This window comes from Chaetodon auriga, chromosome 13 (genome assembly GCF_051107435.1).
Source record: "Chaetodon auriga isolate fChaAug3 chromosome 13, fChaAug3.hap1, whole genome shotgun sequence".
NCBI classification, from domain to species: Eukaryota; Metazoa; Chordata; class Actinopteri; order Chaetodontiformes; family Chaetodontidae; genus Chaetodon; species Chaetodon auriga.
The window spans coordinates 1,240,867-1,261,162 of NC_135086.1; the positions used below are offsets into that span (position 1 = coordinate 1,240,867).

A 20,296-nucleotide genomic window follows, 5' to 3' on the forward strand; every position below is an offset into this window, starting at 1 on the left:
TGACACTGCTCCGAGAGGAAACTATGATGCCTTTCATTACAGACATACGGTACCAGTATTTAGTACAGTGGTATGAAAAAGTATCTGAACCTTTTGGAATTTCTCACATTTCTGCATAAAATCACCATCAAATGTGATCTGATCTTTGTCAAAATCACACAGATGAAAGAACAGTGTCTGCTTTAACTAAAACCACCCAAACATTTATAGGTTTTCATATTTTAATGAGGATAGCATGCAAACAATGACAGAAGGGGGAGGAATAAGTAACTGAACCCTCTGCCTAAGGAGACTTAAAGAGCAATTGAAACCAATTTTTACCAAACAATTTAAGTCAGGTGTGCGCCCAATCACTGATGAGTGGCTTAAAGCTGCCCTGCCCACTATAAAACACACACCTGGTAAGAATTGTCTTGATGAGAAGCATTGTCTGATGTGCACCATGGTTCGCTCAAAAGAGCTGTCTGAAGACCTGCGATCAAGAATTGTTGATTTGTATAAAGCTGGGAAAGGATACAAAACCATCTCTAAAAGTCTGGATGTTCATCAATCGACAGTCAGAGAAGTTGTCTACAAATGGAGAGAGTTTGGCACTGCTGCTTCTCTCCCAAGGAGTGGCCATCCACCAAAGATGACGCCAAGAGTTCAGCGCAGAATACTCAGAGAGGTAAAAAAGAACCCTAGAGTGTCTGCTAAAGACTTACAGAAATCACTGGCACAGTCCAATATCTCTGTGCACACATCAACTATATGTAAAACAATGGCCAAGAATGGTGTTCATGGGAGGACTCCACGGAGGAAGCCACTGCTGTCTAAAAAAAACATTGTTGCTCGTTTGATGTTCGCAAAAAGGCACTTGGACACTCCACAGAAGTTTTGGCAAAATATTTTGTGGACTGATGAAACCAAAGTTGAATTGTTTGGGAGGAACACACAACGTCATGTGTGGAGGAAAAATGGAACAGCTCACCAACATCAACACCTCATCCCCACCGTGAAGCATGGTGGAGGGTGCATCATGGTTTGGGGCTGTTTTGCTGCCTCAGGGCCTGGACAACTTGCAATCATTAATGGAAAAATGAATTCAAAAGTTTATCAGGATGTTTTGCAGGAAAACCTGAGGCCGTCTGTCAGACAGTTGAAGCTAAAAAGAGGATGGATGCTGCAACAAGACAATGATCCATAACACAGAAGTAAATAAACTTCAGAATGGTTTCAGAAGAACAAAATACACGTTCTGGAGTGGCCAAGTCAAAGTCCAGACTTGAACCCCATTGAGATGCTGTGGCATGACCTCAAGACAGCGATTCATGCCAGACATCCCAGGAATCTGACTGAACTACAGCAGTTTTGTAAAGAAGAATGGGCCAAGATTAGTCCTGATCGATGTGCCAGACTGATCTGCAGCTACAGGAAGTGTCTGGTTGAAGTTATTGCTGCCAAAGGGGGTGCCACAAAATATTAAATGTGATGGTTCAGTTACTTATTCCTCCCCCTTCTGTCATTGTTTGCATGCTATCCTCATTAAAATATGAAAACCTATAAATGTTTGGGTGGTTTTAGTTAAAGCAGACACTGTTTTTTCATCTGTGTGATTTTGACAAAGATCAGATCACATTTGATGGTGATTTTATGCAGAAATGTGAGAAATTCCAAAAGGTTCAGATACTTTTTCATACCACTGTACTTGTTTCTCCCTCACAGTACTACTGTGTGTACAGGATGTACTGTGTGTTTCTGTGAACCAGGTCAGATCACTTACTTTAGTAAAAGTATCGATACAACAGTGTAAAAATACTGCATTGAAAGTAGAGGTTAGAAGTATTATCAGCTAAATATACTTAAAATATCAGCAGTATAAGTACAATAGTATAGTCAGCTTGATGCAGTAAAAGTACTGTGTGTGCAGTAAAACGTCTCCTGTGTCTGATCTCAGCTCATCACTTTGTTCAGACTGAAGCTTCAGTGTCAGAGCAGCGTGTTACTGTTGGAGCTGCTGCAGGTGGAGCTACTTTAAATACTTCATATACTGTTAGTTTAGGCCAGTGTGGCCCAACGTAAGGGTCGGGCCCCTCCAAAGGGTCAGCAGATCAATGTGAGGGGTCGTCAGATGAGAATTTATCAAAATCTTCTCTGACTGAATGTTTTAAAACCATTAAAAAATCCTAAACATCTGAAACATGACGAGGAGCTACGACTAGAACTGACTTTATCTCTATGTGTATGTTTCATATCAGGTTTTTTTATGTAAAATTTGAATTTGATTTTTAAACCTCAAAACTGTATTTAAGTACAGTACTTGAGTGTGTAGAGCTGCTTATAATTAAGTGTGTGTGTGTGTGTGTGTGTGTGTGTGTGTGTGTTCACAGGGGATCAATGGGTGTGTACCTTCACTGTACCACAGCAGAGAGAGGAGGAACGAGGTCATCATGAGAGGAGGTGTTGCATCGGAAAAGGAGGCCCTGCTTCTGGGTAAATATGAACTCCTGCGGAGGAGGAGGAGGAGGAGGAGGAGGAGGAGGAGGAGGAGGAGGAGGAGGAGGACAGTCCAGTAAAACACAGTCCAGGAGCTCCATCCAGTCTCCTACAGAAACACCAGTTTTCATCTTTCACATGTTCACAGTTCCAAACATTGACTCTCCATCACATCGCTGGAGTGTCCAGCCGTCAGAGGGCTGAAGCACCAAACTGACCCGTTCAGAGGAGTTTGCTGTCTGGCGCGCACCATCACGCCTCGTGAACACCTTGTCATGTGTTACCGCCTTCATTGACTCGTAGCGACGGTTAGCATGTGTTCTGATTGAGGACTGTTGTTCTGCCCACAGAGTGTGTTGGACGTCCTCGTGTCTGATCGCTGTGCTGCTGTTTGGGAACGATGTGAATGTGGGAGCTCGCTGAGCCTGGCTCGGGCCTCTTTGTCTTCAGCCTCTGCAGCTCCTCCAGCACACAGCTCCAGATGGATTATGCACATACAAGGATTATGAAATCTTTGACTGGAACTTACTGACGGCTATTACACCAAATTTAATTTGCAGAGCGCCTGTGCAGGCGGTGCTATTCATGCTTCATGTAGAGACATCAGCGGATTGATTGCTTTGCGTTCCCCGTGGAGTCACTTCAGAGCACAGTGGGGCTCTGTGAGTGTTTGCTAGCATAACATTAAAGATGAGTGAACGGTCCTGAACATAAATGAAGTGCAGAACTTGACACTTAACTCATCTCAGCGAGCACACCACCGCCGCCATGTTCACACACACCAGCACACACTGCGTGGTGTCGGGGGGTTCAGAGGCCTTTCAACCAGAAGCAGTGAAGCAGAATAAAACCTCCTTCCGCAGAGGACACTGACACACAAACTGCCTGAAACCCTCTCTGCCTTCCTCTGTCTCCGTCTCTCTCTGATGCGTCTCTTTCTTGTCTTTCTGTCGTCCTCTCAGCTCACAAACAGCCGTCACTCTGTGAGGAGCCCACGCAGCAGCAGCTGAATTCATTTCAGCTGCTTTTGTTTCTGTCTGTCGTGTAAATCCTCGTGTTGTGCAGCACATGCAGCAGCGCTGAGAAAAGCATCGACTGATCTGTATTATTTGTTCTGAAGCTGCTGCTTTGTCCAGAGCAGCACATTTATCTCCTTTAGCGGAGCCCAGAAAATCCAGCTATGAAGGAGAGAGGAGGCCCGGCTCTCCGTCTTCCTGCCTGTAATCTGCAGCCTTCAGAGCTGCTGCTGCTGCTGCTGCAGGTTCTCATTGTGCAGAAAACATTTTAAAAGGCTCATGTGGCCTGTTTTCACCCACAGTCCGAGGAGGCTTACAGACACATGAGTTTATGGCACACAGTGTCTGCGCACAGATGAGGATCATGCTGATGTGAGTGGATGCATGCAGGGGTGTAGTTTCCTCTGGGGATGGGGGAAATGTCCCCCTACCTTTTATAGTTTCAGGTTGATTTGACATGCGCTCACAACAATAAGCAGCAGCTGCCGGCGGCTGCCTGTGCTGCCCTGGCTCTTACCTCTTGGGTTACATACAGGCCACCCTGCATTATTGGTGAAGGCCGTCGGGGCTGACAGTAACACCTGCTGACACGCCTCAGGGCTGAAGAAATGTGACAGGCAGTGGTGGTTTTTTGGTTCCAGGTTGCAGCAGCGGTGTCCTGGTGTTAAGATGAGACCCAAGCAGGCACAATCCAGATCTTTGTCAAAACATTCTCAACGTGTTGGCTGTTTACTCGACGGCTGCTGTTGTTGTTTCACGTCGTAATGCGACTTTGAACACTCAAAGATAAGAGGAGAATGCAGCCAGAGGTAGTCGGCCAATGGCGGGTTCACACCAGCGGCCGGCTTGCTGTGAGCTGGACTGCGAGCAGGCGTGGCCTTTTCCACGACGTTCGTCCAGCGTCTGACCCCGAGCAGCAGACTGCAGCCTCAGCCTGAACACTTCACCGTTTTGTTTTTTTCCCCTCAGTAGAGCTTCTTGGTTAGAAATTAAACTCACACACACACACACACACACACACACACACACACACAGCCTACAGTCCTCATCTGGTGGCACTGTTCCATGTGAGCAGGCCTGGTGGAAGGAATTGAATTAGGCCTGTCTGTAATTGCCAGCGTTTCGCCACATAAATCAAGGAAATAAATATTGGCTGTGCCAGGTCCTCCAGGGGACGCCACTCTATTCCCTGCCCCCCCCGACCACACACACACACACACACCACCCCCCGCTCCCTCTGCATGACTGCCTACCTTTGCAGGACCTCTCAGAAGTAATCAGCTCAGGAGCGGTTTCTGCTCCAGCCAGCGTTTTTCATGGAGTCGCTCTGCCGGTTGTTTACTGTGCATCACTTCAGGAGGATGCAGCTCGGCCGAACCTTTATGTCGAACATCCACCGCAGTGGGTCCTGCCTCGCCGTCAGCTGTCTCCTCTCTGTTCGACAAGCCTGTGTCCTTAAAGCACTCATGAACACTGAGGGAAACACTAAATCTCTTCTGTTAATAGCTTGTTGATTGTGTCAGCAGCACCTGCACGAGCAGTAAATACAGTCAGACGCAGAAGAATACCACTAATCCTTTTGAGAGTCGTTTGAGAAGCGTTGTGCTGCTCAGCGTTCATCTTGGCTGTTTTAATCCAGGAATGAACACACGCGAGTATTAATGTTAGCATTCATTGTTAGCTGTGTGGATGGTGTAAACGTTTTCACCTCTTTGATCTCTGCTGTCACGTCGTGTTTGTGCTGTTTGAACTGAACGTCATGCTGTGAGTCTGTGTGCCTTCGTCTCTGCAGGCATCATCTCCACCTTCCTCCACGTCCACCCGTTTGGGGCCAACCTTGAGTATCTGTGGTCGTACATCCAGAGACTGGACTCGAAGGTAAAGAGGGGCCACGGCACAGTATTTCAGTTAAAAACACTTCAAATAGTTCATTTTTGAGTTTAATTTTAGAATAATAGTGATGCTCGGTATGTTCACCGTCTTAGTTTAGCATGTTAGCATAAACTACACTGAACAAAAATACATAAACCTTTTATATTTTTGTTCAGTGTAGTTAGCTCTCAACAGTGGGAACAAAGGGAGAAAAAACAGCCAAATACAGAAATAACCCTAACCCAGAAATACAGAAACTGTGCAGGCAGCAGAGACAAGAACAGAAGCTCCAGAGGACACTAGAACGTGATGAAGACGCCGTCGACGAGGACACAAAAACACTGTTTAGCTCTTTTTTCAGCAACATTTGCATGTTTGTGTCTCCTGGAGACGGCTTGTGATGGCGTCTGTCCCGCTGGTCTCTTTGCTTCTGATTTCTCTGTTTGCAGCTGTTTTCTGAAGTTGCGGTTCTTACGTTAACGTCTCGTTTTCTAGATTACTGTCTGATTTTGGTTCCTCTCCCTCTGCTGTCTGTCCATCTGTCTCTGTCTGTCTGTCTCTCAGGTGTCGGCGGGGGAGCTGGAGCGTCTGATGGTCCGTCTTCCCTCCATGTTCAGGCAGGAGCTGAGCGGCGTTGGTGCGACTCTGGAGAAGCGGTGGAAGTTCTGCGGTTTTGACAGCCTCGGTTCAGCATGACGCAGAGAGAACGCACACACACACTGAGAACACACACTCCACAGACCTTTAACGGTGTGTGTGTGTTTGTGTGTGTGTGTGTGTGTGCGCGTTCTGGGATATACAGCAGTGTGTCGGACGCTGGCGTTCAGTCAGACTGACACTGGAAACTGAAAGAGACGATGTTCAGACTTCAGAGAGGAGGAAATCCCAAAACACCGGAGGTGAAACACCTGAGACGGACTGCTCGGATTCACCTGAACTTTACCTGCAGATATTCGGCACAGTGCTCCAGGACCCACGGTGACACTGAGGGGGGGCCAAACCCGAGTTTCTGTGCTTTGAGCTGGATCTTCTCCAGCAGCAGCCGAGTCGGCAGGAAGAGGAAGTGACAGTGACGCCGAAGTGGATCCTTCACACGGAAACATTTCACACCAACCTGTTTAATTTATCAGGGAAGTGGGAGCGCTCGTTTCCCAGTTTGGCCTGAAGCTGGATGTGTAGCCTGGAGGCGTGATGGGACCGCGGAGGGATCACGTCCTCCCTGCCGGTGACGTTTAGAAGTGAAACAAACCAAACTGAAGGAGTTTGCACACCAACTCTGATCGTTTTTAACTCTGTCATCAAACAGAAACGTTCAGCTGAGTCATTCAGAGAGTTAGAGCTGCCGTCAGAGGAGAGGCGACACAGCAGCGCCAGACGAACAACAGGCCGCCACAGACACGTCACTCAAACAAAGTACCAGAAAGACAAAAGCTGGAAACCAGGTTCCATGGAGGGCAGGAGGTGACATCAGCTAAATGTAATGTAATTAATGATGAATAGAAGCAGACAGGACGACCCGAACGTAGTTGAACGTGCCCCAGATTTACCATTCAGGAGTCCAATCGCCTCAGGGAACCAGAGTCTGATGCTCTGATGTCCAGCTCTGCAGGGTTCAGGATTCAGGATGCAGGCGGGGAACTTTGGTGGCATTTAAAGTTAAAATCCTCAAGATCTGGACCAGTCAGACTCTGTTTGAGATGCTCTTCCTGGTGTTGTTCAGTGTATTTCTGTTCTGTAGTTATCTCTCCATTAAGTAGTCACTGTTCTTAGTGGCGGAGTCCGCCATCCCTCACACAGACGAAGCCAGGCGAGTGTCTGTGCTGAGTTCACTGTCTGTAGAAAGAGCAGGACGGTGGAGCGTCTGGTCATGACAGGTGACAGTTTTGGAGTTGGTGTGTAAACGCAACAAACATGAGACCATTTTCATTTGTGTGGAGGGAGACGGCGGGTTTGACCTCGAGGGACCGACAGGCGTGAAGACATGGACCTAACCTGGAGGATCAAGGGACGCTGATGATGATGATGATGATGATGATGATGATGATGATGATGTGATATGAGGAATCAGTCCAAACATTCTGCTTAATTTATTTCCTTATTCTGTGTGAAGAGTGTTCAGTGAAACTGGCTGCGTCTCATTCTGTCTCTAAAGAAGACGAAGGACTGTCCTGCTTTCAGAGTTTCTTCTTAAGTATCAGAGTTAATCACAGGTTGGTCTGACAGACCTTTGTCCCTCTGGACGGACTGCAGAGTGAGGATGAAGAAGATGGGAATGGAGGGATGAAGAGGAGGAGGAGGAGGAGCCACAGATGTGTCCTGTTTTGATGTTTTCTCATTTGTCGTGTCTCCAGAGAGCACAGAGCTGTTCATGTCCGTCTCCAGGTCAACCAAGTGCTCTTGTGTGGCACTTCCTTAAAGTTAAGAGACTCGTTGTTTGTTTTTCCTATTTAAATAAAGTTGTTACATTGAATCTGTTTGCTTTGTGAACGTTTTGACTAAATTGTCCTTGTTGGGGTTTTGATGGAGCTTTTCTCACTCTCACCCTGAGGACGAGCGTCTGCGGTGAAATGCTCTCAGTCGCAGAAGAAGAAGACGTCGGTGCGCTGCTGCTGTCTCGTTTTCTCCTTTGGTAGTTCTTCGTCTGATTACTGCAGCTCCTTGTTGTACAGACTTTCACTTCAGTGTGTGTCTGCTGTGTCCACCTCTGGACGTCAGTCAAACATCAGCTCCTCCACCTCAGCTCTGGTGAATCCAGCTCACAGGATGATGTAAAAGGCTGATGTAACACAGGCGTAACACACATCTTGATAATGGCCTAATGTGTGTGTGTGTGTGTGTGTGTGTGTGTGTGTGTGTGTGTGTGTGTGTGTGAGAGAGTGATATCTAAATGAAAATCTAGGCCAGAGCTTCACGCTGTCAGACAGTCTGATAAACCTACAGGCTGAATCCATTTTTCTCTCACTGCTTCCTGATTTGTTTCAGTCGCAGAGGATTGGGTGTGTTTCATTCGTGTGCTGCTGCAGGCCGGCAGCCCCTCCCACCCTGTAGCTCCTCATAATGTGTTGAGGCTGAATGCAAAGCACATTTTACAGCGTGTGTGATTGTGTCCAAAGCTAATGGAAAGATGTCAGCAGGTTCTTTCAGACAAACTGAGGCCACGGTGTTTGTTCACCTTGATCCAATGATGTGCTTATCATGAAGTACAGAGACACACGTTGAGTGTCACAGCTGCAGGACAGAGAGCAGACATCCCAGCTTGTCCAGGATTCAGCTCTAGAAACAGATTTCTGCATATGAAGACAAACAGAAGAAGTCTGAGCATCGATATCCATTATCCAGACATCTGCTGGCTCCACCATGAACCCCAAAACCCTGACCGCTGCCCCAGAGGTTCAACTGTCGCTGACCTGTCGCCGATGGGTTCTGGGATTGACCCCGTCTCCAGCTGGGTGGCCCAGTTCCCAACAGATATCTGTGAAATGCTCAAATGTTCCAGTTCTCAACATTCACCACTAAATTGCAGCAGTTTGTCACCACAATTAAAATAATGATTATAATATTAGACGTGTTTTCAGACATTTATCATAATCTGTCAGTATTAAGTAACCCAGTGTAATAACTTAAACAACGCTCCACGTGTCTGAGTCCGACACTGACCTGCCTGCATGTGTGTCTTTCCAAATTCATGATAATGATTTTGTCCATTTGAACTGTCGTCATCTGATTATGAGACGCTGTCTTTGTAATTACTCCTGCCATCATTTTTAAGAGGCTGGAATATCAATTTAAAACATTAACACAGTGAGTTTCTTCATTTCTTCTATTTAACCTTTAGACGTTGATTAGCAGCATCAGTTCCAAACACTTTGTTGATGAACGTATTGATTTTATAGTGTTGTTTCGTGGGCTGCTGTCAGCAGTAATGAGTAATGAGAATGCGTCTCATTAGTTTCATTATTAAATCACAGTCGGGGACATTTTGTCCGAGCGTTAACTGCACAGTGCTGCTGTTTGTCCACAAGTTGAAGCAGCGGGCTGGAAGATTTCACACGGCTGCTTCTGTTTCCTCGGGGCCGACAGAGGAGGGAAGCCAATTCCACAATCTGGGGCAGCGCTGCACCTCCTGAACAGGGAACACGCTAAAACCACAGCGGACGGGGCAGAAGCAGAGAAAGGCTCGCTGCAGTATTTATGTCTCTGTTAGGTTTACTGTGTCAACAGCAGGCTGTTTCTCTCTCTTTGGGCCCCCCAGTGTTCATGTCACAATTTGTACACAACAGCTGGCAGCGGCTTCACTCCCCACGCTCACCAGCTCACACTGGGTGCTTCTGTTTGGATGTTGGTTTCTCCGGCAGCATCGCGCTGTTCTGCACAGGAAGTATGTGAGATGGTAGAAAGAGCTGGTGGCACCTTTAGTTTCTCTCATTCGGCACGATTTGGAAAGAGGGTGAAGGAAACATCAGCCCCAGCAGGGTTCTCCTCCTGACCAAATGTGCAGAACACTAGATTGTCATCACTGGAACCCTCTTCAGACAGAAACGAATTCAAACCATCCTGGAAGTGTTCTCCCTCCAGACTTTGTCATCTGATTGATGGAATTTTCTGAGCCACGTGACAGACAAAAGATCAATCTCATAAATGTCCATATAAAGAGCTCTAACTGAGAAGACCTTTCCCAAAACACAACCACATGGACAATCAGTTTACATGAAGGAACCGCTTTCCAAAAAAACGACCTTTGACAGGCTGCCAGAGTCAAGCAGCAGTGCCTCGTGCCCACGACTACACCCTGAAAAGGTTTGTGCTCCTAGAAGTGACCTTCAGGGACCTGAAGACCCACAGCGAGGATCACCCAGGAGGACCGTCCTACTCGACTTCAAGTGATTCCCAAAGATGATGATGACTTCATAACATCAGCTGACGCCACCTTTGAATGGGTGGTGATCTGGTGAGTGGGATGCACAGTGAAATGTGAGTTCTAGCCCCTCCATGCAACACAGACACAGAACATAGAGAGCCTCACAGAATAGGTAAGAGGTTCAGAGAGGGGAATGCATGTGGTCTCTGGCTGTGGTGTGTTTAAATGTCAGGAAGCTGCTCATGTTGATGCAGATGTCCCAGCTGAGACGTGTGCAGCAGGTGTCCGACGGTGAAATCCACCTGCACTCGTTTTATTATGAAGGACGCCCGAACTGGAGAAGGAACAGTGGCCAGTTCGCAGACTTTTAAATCTCTGTTCCAACAGTGTTCTCGAGACGAAAGTCGGCGCCTTGTACAACACATCAGAGCGTGATAAGGCCACGAAACAAAAACAATCAGAACGCACCAAGAGCAGGATTAGGAAACCCAATTCTGTTTTATTTTAATCTGTTTCCTGAACCACTCGCTCTTCCTCACATCCTCTATTGCTTTTCCTCCTCAGTGTCTCTGTGCTCTATCTCTTTCTCACAGTCCCTCCTCTTCCATTTATCTCCCCGTCCTCCCTCTCTCTCTCTCTCTCTCTCTCTCTCTCTCTCTCTCTCTCTCTCTCTCTCTCTCTGCTTCTATTGTTCTTGTGTCTGAAAGAAACATCAAATACAAACAGAAATTACAGAGGAGGATGTAGCCGTCAGCCCTGGATGATGATTCCTCTCGGCAGTAATTACTTCCAGCTCCCCGTCCTCTGCAGGATGAACACACTGATAGAATATTGTGTTCTAGAGTCAGATAATTGAAGTTTTTCCTGCAAAATCTAAGCGATAGGGGACAATTTGAAGAAGTGCATAAGATATTACAATTAGTCATTTGCAGACGCTTTCATCCAAAGTGACGTACATATGAATTCACACACCGATGGTGCAGCATTGGGGGCAGTTTTGGGGTTCGGTATCTTGTCCAAGGATACTTCGGCATGTGCACAGCCGAGGCCAGGAATCGAACCACCGACAACCTGCGCCACAGCCAAAATATCATGATGTGTTCACAGTGAATGGGGTTCTATTTCCTCTTTCTTCTTTCCTTTACCCTGTCCTAAACACTTTGGACTGTTTTTCATTGAGACACAATGACAGGGTCCGGAGGTGACAGACGTCACTGTGATGTCCTGAGGTCTCAAACGCACCCTGTGTCATCTGCGCGCGCAACGGATTCTTTAAAAAACGAGGGAAGAGTCTGAAACTCTGACGGTAGCTGGACGCTGCTGCAGCCGCTCACACAGACAACTTTTATTTTCTGGAACCAAACCACCGGCAACATACACTGAACCTGGAGACAACCGGCGCTGTTTGAGAATGGAACTGCTAACGTGCTAACATGCTAACAGGCCTGCCGACTGCTATCTCGTGAAGGTAGGTAAGCTAACTAAAGTTCCAGATACTCGCATCGTTGTCTCATTTCTTAGGATGAATACAGACAATGAGCACCGATTCATCTGTAAGCTTTGGAAATATGCTGATAGAAATCACTTCATTGAGTCTTAGGATAACGTGAAAAGATGAACAGTATTTTAGTGGACCGGCAGCGGAGCGAACAGGTGGCTGTGCTAATGCTAATGCTAATGCTAGCTGAGCAGGAACGGCAGCGTTCTGGCGCCATTAATATCTCCTTCCCTCTGCTGTTCTTCGGGCACATTGGTTTCCTCTTGTGGTCTTCGCTGGCTTTTGTCTGGTTCTGCTTTCATGGACACTAGATATTAAAAATGCACGACAAAATAAGACTAAACCTTTAACTAACTAAAACTACTCTGAACTTTCACTAGTTTCTGCTGACAAAAATCAGATGACTAATGTGACTGTACTATTATAGATTTTCATCTAAAGATTAAAAATCAAAATCAGGCATCGAAATTAACAGTGCAGATATAACTGAAAGTTCTGACTCTTGTGTAGAAATCTTTTAAAATCTGAGTCTCTGAAGTTTCCAAGAACATTAAAGATGTGTCACCGTCTATAAACACAGTACATTTCATACAGTGTTGACCAGTGAGATTAACACGATGGACTCAAACTAAAATGGCGACTCTAAGCACGATGTTTTGTCATGTGAGATGTTTCAGTGCATCATTTTAAAACCATCCCATTTTCAAAGAAGAATGAAAACAGCCAACTTGCCTCCTGGCCAAAAAAAAAAAAAAATAATAATTTGGTCTGCATCCTGGTGTGTGTGTGTGTGTGTGTGTGTGTGTGTGTGTGTGTGTGTATATGTGTATGTATGTATGTGTATATGTGTGTGTGTGTGTATGTATGTATGTATGTGTGTGTGTGTGTGTGTGTGTGTGTGTATGTATGTATGTATGTATGTATGTATGTATGTGTGTGTGTGTGTATGTGTGTATGTGTGTATGTGTATGTATGTATGTATGTATGTATGTATGTGTGCGTGCGTGCTGTTGCTGGTCTATAAATAAGTGTAGTCTGAGGCAGCAGCATGTGAGGAGGCAGAGGGAGCAGCCGTCATTAGCTGTGCCGCGTCTCTAATGAAGCCTGTTGACAGCGGCTGTAATTAGCCACGGCTCTTTGTGTTCTCTTTGTCGACTGCAGTGTCGAGACGCTCCTTCATGTCCCCCGCCACTGTCACATCTCATCACTGACGCCAGCTTGTCATTGCACCTGGCAGCCATTACTGTGAAACCCTACGTAGGCTATTGTGATGCTGCTGCTGGTTGACGGCTGTGTTTAACTGTAAATGACAGCATCTAATGGTGCGTCCAAAACACGTCGCAGTGAGTGATGGAGATGCTGGGACTTTAAGTGAAGCAAGTACTCCTCTACTGTTCCTGGTATTGTACAAGAGTATTACGGGTACTTAGTCTAATATTCACTCTGCTTTAAGTTCTGGTTTGGTCTCCACCAACTCCTGAGAAGAATGTCTGAGCCCGTATTGATCAGCAGTGGTGGAGGAAGTACTCAGATCAATTAAGTAAAAGTAGCAATGCTACAGTATCACTAATAATTAAATCATAATAATTAAAGCAATTTTTTTGTAATGTACAGCTCCCACTTGGTGCATGTGATTCCTTTCCTTTGAGCTGCAACTCCTTTATAAAAGGCACTGTCCAAATACAGTTTATTGTTATTATTATTATTATTATTATTATAGAACTATTGATATAAGTAAATGTATAAAAGTATTAGCATCAAAAAGTAGAAGTCACAGTATTTATTATTCAGAATTGGCCATTTCAGAACAATACATATTACTGAATTATAATCAGGCGCATTTATTTGTAAAGATGGAGCTATTTTAATTTATATACAGCAGAGTAGCTGGGATCAATAAAACCTTATCTTAAGCTGTATTAATAATAAGACATCATCATTTGTTTGTTGATTATATTTTATATTATTAATGCACATCTGCAAAGTAACGAGCAGCTGATGTTATGAAATAAAGTACAAGTACAGTATTTGCACTGGAGTAGAAGTGTAAAGTGGCATGGAAATACTGCAGTAAAGTTTAAGTACATCTAAATTCCTCCACACAAACAGAAAGCAAAGCAGAATATCACATTCATATGAGTTTGACTGTTAGCAGTCTGTGTGCGACTGTTGGTACGTTAGCTGTGAGCGAGCTAACAGTGTCTTCAGCTCAGCCAATGACTGAAGCTCCTGGTCTATCCTCCGTCTTTGCATCAGCCTGGCCAATCCGCCTTCAGCTGCGTCTTTCCACTGACTTTGTATGTGCTTCACTTCATGCTGTCTGAACACAGTAAGAAGTACTTTTAAGAATACACTAAGGAGCCAACTTAGGAATGGAAAAGTCCTCTGCTGATGGTGAAGAATAGACCTTTTTCCAAGCAGACATTTGGACTCGTCATAACAGGAAAAGCACAGGTGCATTTGATAACATTAAAAAGTGCGTTCCATTTTGCAGGCTGACTGTCATGGCAGGGACACTAGCAGTAACAAAATGTCTGCTATGAAAAAAAGTCTGTAAGACACATTCATCAAGAAACGTCCTTCTGCTGACAGTGAAGGGGAAAACCAGGCAGACACTGTGGGGACAAAGCCCAGTTTTAACCCTGAATTAGGCGCCCTCGACTAATTTTAGAACCGGGCCGAGTTTATGCCAGATCACTTGACATGAAGTTTGGGGGAGGGTGTCCATGTCATAAATTGAATGATTTGACTGTGGGACCACTGGTTGGATGTCGGGCAGGTCAGGAAGTTTGGTCTGCAGTTTGTAGTGGGATGAAAAGGCCTGAAAAGCTCCAGAGACCCAGCAGTGATGGTTTTTATGCGTACAAGCATTAAATGTGATGGTTCCTCATCCAGTGGACCGTTAACAGGATGATGGTTGGTCATTTCACTCTGATGGCTCTGATTCTTAGAGTCAGATTGAAGGACAGTGGTCTTTTTCTAAAGGTGCTCATACAACAATAGTCAATATAAAGATTAGATATGAATAGCTGATGAACACGACTGTAGGTCGACTTAATGCATTAATACTACAGAGGTGTACTCTATTAAGTATTTTAATACTACACTAATAGCACAGTAACTCTTTTTATAATTCCCCATGATGCTTTGCCTCTGCCCTGTCCCTCACTAATGAACAGAGGTCTGTCATGGTGAGCGGTTCAGTGGTGACGTCACGTTCGTGAACATCTTCATATGAATTCAACATAACAACACGGTTGCTTGGCAACCTCCACCCGGTCAGTGCTTGAAGTGCAGCGGTCCACCTGGATGTGGAGTCACATGACTCGCCGACCTGCTGCCTGACAAACAGCATCTGTCCACTGCAGACTCTGAACCTGGAGCTCGTCCATGTCCAGAACGTCCAGAGCCAGAGACGACGTGTTGGTCCGTCCTCTCAATTACTTCTTTTAAAAAGAAGCAGAATTTATTTATTTTCTTGATTTAATCTCAAACTGGGAACTCAAACTAGCAAGAACAGCCAAAAAACATCTCTTGTTTTTCTGTTGTGAGCATTTCTGGCTTTCCTTCAGTGTACACAAGTTCAGAAAATGACACGAACTAGAACGTTATCTCCTCTCAGTCCTGTTTACTCTTTAAAATTACACATCAGCCGCATCGTGCATCACGTCTTAGGCAGGATACTGTTTAAACTCCCAGCCTCAGTGAGTGAGAAAGACAAGGATTTAATTCAGGAAACGTTCAGAACAGGCTGCAGTGACGTGAAGTCATCAGTTCTCTCTGATTTTCATGCGCCTCCTTTCAAAGTCACTCAGCTCCACTCAGGTTTGTTCCTGCTCGTCAGCAGAGAACAGAAATAAGAAGTGCTGCCTTTGGCGAGTGGAGGAAAGTGTGAAGGAGACCAGGACGACCTCCATCGACGCCTTCCTGTTCTGTTCTCTGGTCTGAGGCAGCAGTTTTACACTGTGGTGACAGTGACGCCTTGAGGCTGTCTGTGCACGCTGCAAGTTATGGATGTGTCGGCACCACTTGATGAGAAACTTCACTGGAGTTTGAGAAGTCAGATCTGGCCACGAGTCCTGTCTTTCTTCACTCATCCTTGTTCCTTTTCATTTCCTGCCATCTTTCTTTTGAATTCCTCTTCCTGTTGCCATCATGTTCCTCCACATCGAATCACCCTGTCTTAAACACTTTGTCTTGTAAGTGTCTTGAGTGTTTTCACAGTGTGGTGTTAGTACTTTTACTTAAGTAAAGGATCTGAATACCCCCTCCACGACTGTACTGCTCTATCTTTACCTTTCCTGCCTGCTCTGTTCTTTTGGTCCAAGGCAGTAGTTTTACTCAGTGGTTACACTGACACCTTGAGGCCATATGTGCAAACTACACAATGATATTTTCTGCCTTCATGTCAGTGAGGTGTGGCAGGTGTAATGAGGATGTGTGGCAGGACATGGAGCCGTAAACTAGAATAACTCAGATATTTAGTTCATTTCATTCATGTTGCATCACAGTTTTTGCATCACAATCAGAGTTTTAAGAAAAACAGTTTCTTCCACATGTTTTTGTCATTTTGCTCTTTGTGGTTGTGTCACATTCTCAAACCAGGGCCTCTCGTTTCAAACATTGCATCAGAACAATGGCATTAGTTTTGCAAAAAAATATTGTGTGCATAAATTCACAATTACATAGAAGTGAAGTCACCGTGGTGCTTATCTGTCCCAGGTCAAATGGAAGCAGCCACAAAGAGGAATAAAACAGAGAGGAAGAAAAGACTCATTGAAACATGTAATAATAGATGTACTGAAACAAGAGGGGCACATTTTCACCTTTTTATTTATTTCTGAATCTGTTTGTGAATTCGCTCACTGAAGAACATCCACAAATGAAGGTGTTTGTCCATAGAGCAGATTGCATTTCAGTCACTCTTGAGTGTCTCTCTTCAGATTCATCTCACAGGAGCCAGGCTGCAGAATCTGAAGAGAGACAATGACTCTAATAGCTTTTCTAAACTAGCTGTAGAAAAAGGTGTAGATCATAGGGTTCAGACAGGGGTTTATACACAAAATGAACTAAGAGATTTGAGATGAGTCGGTGGCATCTTGTAGAAGATTGGCACAGTGATATGGGAGGAAACACATTAGGAACACAGCTACAACAGTTCCAAGAGCCTTGGCTGCTTTCAGCTCAGATTTCTTGGTTTTTACTGTCACTGAAAGTGAGACGACTGCAGCCTGAGAGTGCATGGCGAGAGCCAGAGACACCACCACCAGAAACACTCTCGTATATAGAAAGATTATGGCAGTAACAGGAACAATAAATGTCACGGTAAAGTCAAATATTCCTGGAGTGTTGTCAATGACCAGCAGACAAATTCCAGAGCAGGAATTTAACTTGCCTGGTTGAACCAGATCATCTTTGGTCAGGAGACTGTTGTAGACAAAAGAAGAGAACCAAGACAGACAAACACAGACTTGAACTCTTTTCATAGTGATTCTGCTGGTGTATATCAAAGGGTAACAGATAGCCACATAGCGGTCGAGTGATATGAGCACCATGTTTACTATTGAGGCAAAGGTAATGAACAAGGCTAGAGAATTGAGCAGAACACACGCAATGTCACCCAGAAACGAGCAGTTTGTGGATCGAAAGATTTCAGACGGCAGCACCACAAGCCCCAAGAGGAAGTCTGAGACTGCCAGAGAGAGGAGGAGGAGGTTGGTGGGTGTGTGCAGCTTCCTGCGGGGAGAGAAGAGCATCATTAAAGATAATACCGTTCAGTCATGCCAGACGACATGCCTTACCTGTGGCACATCTTGAGCATTAATGTGTAAAAATATTTGCAGCCAATCAAAATGACAATTTGCATGAGAATATACTGAGCAGGTCATCCGTGCCTGAAGTGTGAGATTGAGATGATAACGAGTAGGTTGAGAACCACAGTGGCTAAACTGATGATGACCATAATATACGCAATTGCAGTTTCTAACGGACGAGGCTTCGGCTTCTGGCAGGAGGTGTTGAGGAGTTCTGGAAAGCAGAGCTCTGCTCCGTCCGCAGCCTCCATTAGCAGTCTCTGCTGATGTCCCCCCGCTTTTAAGCTGACTGGAGGACATCCTCCTCTTCATCACTTGCTCTCTCCTCTTCTCTCTCTTGATGTAAGCACAGGTTTCCTTCCACCTCCTCCTGTGTTTTTTGTTGAAACTCATTGCTGTGTATGTAAAGCAGGGACAGATGTAAACCTTTTGGCGGGTGTTTTATTCCCATTGGCAGCTCAAAGGAAAACTCTGATCTAGAACCAAATCCAGACTGTTCATGTTGCCCTCAGGACGAACTGTAAATACTTTCGTGATCTTTTCGTGACTTTTCATCTAGCGCCATAATCAAGTCAACATTTTGTTCACTACTTTGATTTATGACCAAATACCTGCATAACTAATGACATTCCCATCAGCCTCAGCTGTGCTTTATGTTTAGGGCTAATTAGCCAATGTTAGCATGCCAGCACACAGTACAAACCTCAGTGAACATGATAGACATACAGACAGGTCACATATTAAAGGATAAATCAAGTGTCTTCACCACACCTTTCTTCTGCGTTCAGGCTTTGTTCACACTCAGATGTGTTCCTGTCACTAAATATTTGTCAGAACTGTAGTTTGTTTCCATCCAAGTTTGTTTGGAAAATGGAGGGTTTGGAAAATGGTGATGTCATCACGTCGATTGACATTGGTTTGCACTGCTGGGCCATGTGCCAGAAAGGAACTACTATAAATAATCAGCTGCTGCTGTTTGTGTTTTTACTAGCGCCAAAGGAAAAACTCACTACTCTGAATACTCTTTGTCTGGTGTTTGATGTACCATTAATGGAGACTTTATTGGCACCTGCTGACCCGGCATGCTTGTTTCAGCATTTGGAATCATTTTTGTGGACCGTGGCTGTGGAGATATTTTGTACAGTGTTTCCCACAGGATTTTAGGAGACTGTGGTGGGAGGGTCTCTGACCCTCGGGGTTGGGTGTGTGTGTACGTTTTCAAGCCTGATGTATCTCTTTAGGGCATTTTGAGACCACTGAATGTAATATAAATTGCTGTATATGAACATAACAGGTTGGTATCATCCTTAAGAACATACGAGAGAGAGAGAGAGAGAGAGAGTGCAAGAGAGGTGGCATGTCCTCTTAATCTTCAGAAACGCTCTGATTCAGACTGTTTTCTCCCCGTTTTTTTTTTTTTTTTTTACACTTATATCTTTACAAATACAGCAGTAAGAGACCGACTTTCCCTTTTTGTTTTTTCGGCATCAGCCTTGCGATGGGCCCCCTCATAACCGTGGGCCCGGGGCAGCCGCACCCTCTGCCCCCCCCTCCGGCTCCGCTACAGCTTTTAAGCCATAACCTCACCCCTCTTCACCGATGGCTGTGGCAGAGTCACTGACTCAGTGCTGTCGGATCCCTCTTTTCTTTTTCTTTCTCGCCGACGAGAGATATTAAATAATTAATTTCATGTTAATTTTTATAAACGGGTAGAGAGAGAGCACAAACGACAGAGGGATGAGAGAAAGAAATAGCGGGAGCGGGAGAGGGAGAAATAGCGGACAAGTAGCTAGCTACCGGGAAATCAGCACCAGGGATAGCGGAAAGTTAGACTCTGTTTAGAAGTTGACTGGTGCAATGAGATCAGCAACATGGCCGACACTGCTCCGTTATCGAACTTGATACCTGCCACTTTTATTATTAGTAGTTTACGCTTCTGCGTCGCGTCAACGCCGTACCTACGCCGTCGACGCAGACCCCTACGCGGACCCTACGCCGTAGCCTGACGCGCACCTCCAAAAAAATCCTGACGTGAACGTCGAGGACTGTGATTGGTCCGTTCAGAACGTAATTTTCGGTTCAGTCGCAGCCCTATGGTCGCAGCACAACAACACCGCCATTTTCAAAGTTTCTGTGGTGAGAGCTACAAGAAAAACTGGACCAAGCCGAAGAAAGAATTATCAAGGAGGTACGCAAGTACGACCACCTCTACAACTCCTCTTCGCGGCAGCAAGAGCCCCGCGAAACCATACAAAGACACAGCAACACCCCCCTAGCGGCTTGGAGGTGAATTGCGGAGCAACGCGTTCCCTCGACGCAGAACTATGAATGCTCAGTAACGGCGTAGGGTGTACGCCGTAGGTACGCCGTCGCCGCGACGCAGAAGCGTAAACCAAGCACTCACACAATCTTGAAATGCCGTCCCGGCCTGCTGTCATGTATGGATCACCGACTGTATGGATGCGGTGTCGCCGGATCGCGCCAAATGCAGCAGACAGTAGGACCGTCTATGAACGCGACCTGTTGGCGCGTGCGTGTGTGTTCACGCGCGCGCTCTCGCTCGCGGGCTATAGAGTAGAGTAGGCTACAGCTGTGTAATCGGCTGACTGACGGATCTGGTTATTATTATTATTATTTTTTAGGTGGGGAGGAGGGTGGAAAGCGGGCGGGGGGGTGGGGGGGCGGGGTGGGGACGAGACTGTGGAGGGCCGCCACAGTCTCTTTAATTGGTGGGAAACACTGTTGTAATAAGAAGGTCATGTGG

General features: G+C 45.6%; 1 protein-coding gene and 1 pseudogene across 3 annotated transcripts in view; one reads left to right on the forward strand and one right to left on the reverse strand.

Moving 5' to 3' along the window:
* The window catches only part of enox1 (ecto-NOX disulfide-thiol exchanger 1), a 92,628-nt gene extending 84,795 nt beyond the window's left edge, over positions 1–7,833 (forward strand). For all 3 annotated transcript variants that reach the window (XM_076746519.1, XM_076746522.1, XM_076746520.1), the window contains exons 14-16: positions 2,370–2,472; positions 5,284–5,369; positions 5,928–7,833. In XM_076746519.1, the coding sequence (XP_076602634.1) occupies positions 2,370–2,472; positions 5,284–5,369; positions 5,928–6,059 (321 nt within the window). In that variant the 3' untranslated portion in view covers positions 6,060–7,833. The remainder of the gene's footprint in view (positions 1–2,369; positions 2,473–5,283; positions 5,370–5,927) is intronic.
* An 8,805-nt stretch (positions 7,834–16,638) lies between these two features.
* Positions 16,639–17,783, reverse strand: LOC143330787 (trace amine-associated receptor 13c-like; annotated as a pseudogene).
* Between the last annotated feature and the right edge of the window lie 2,513 nt (positions 17,784–20,296).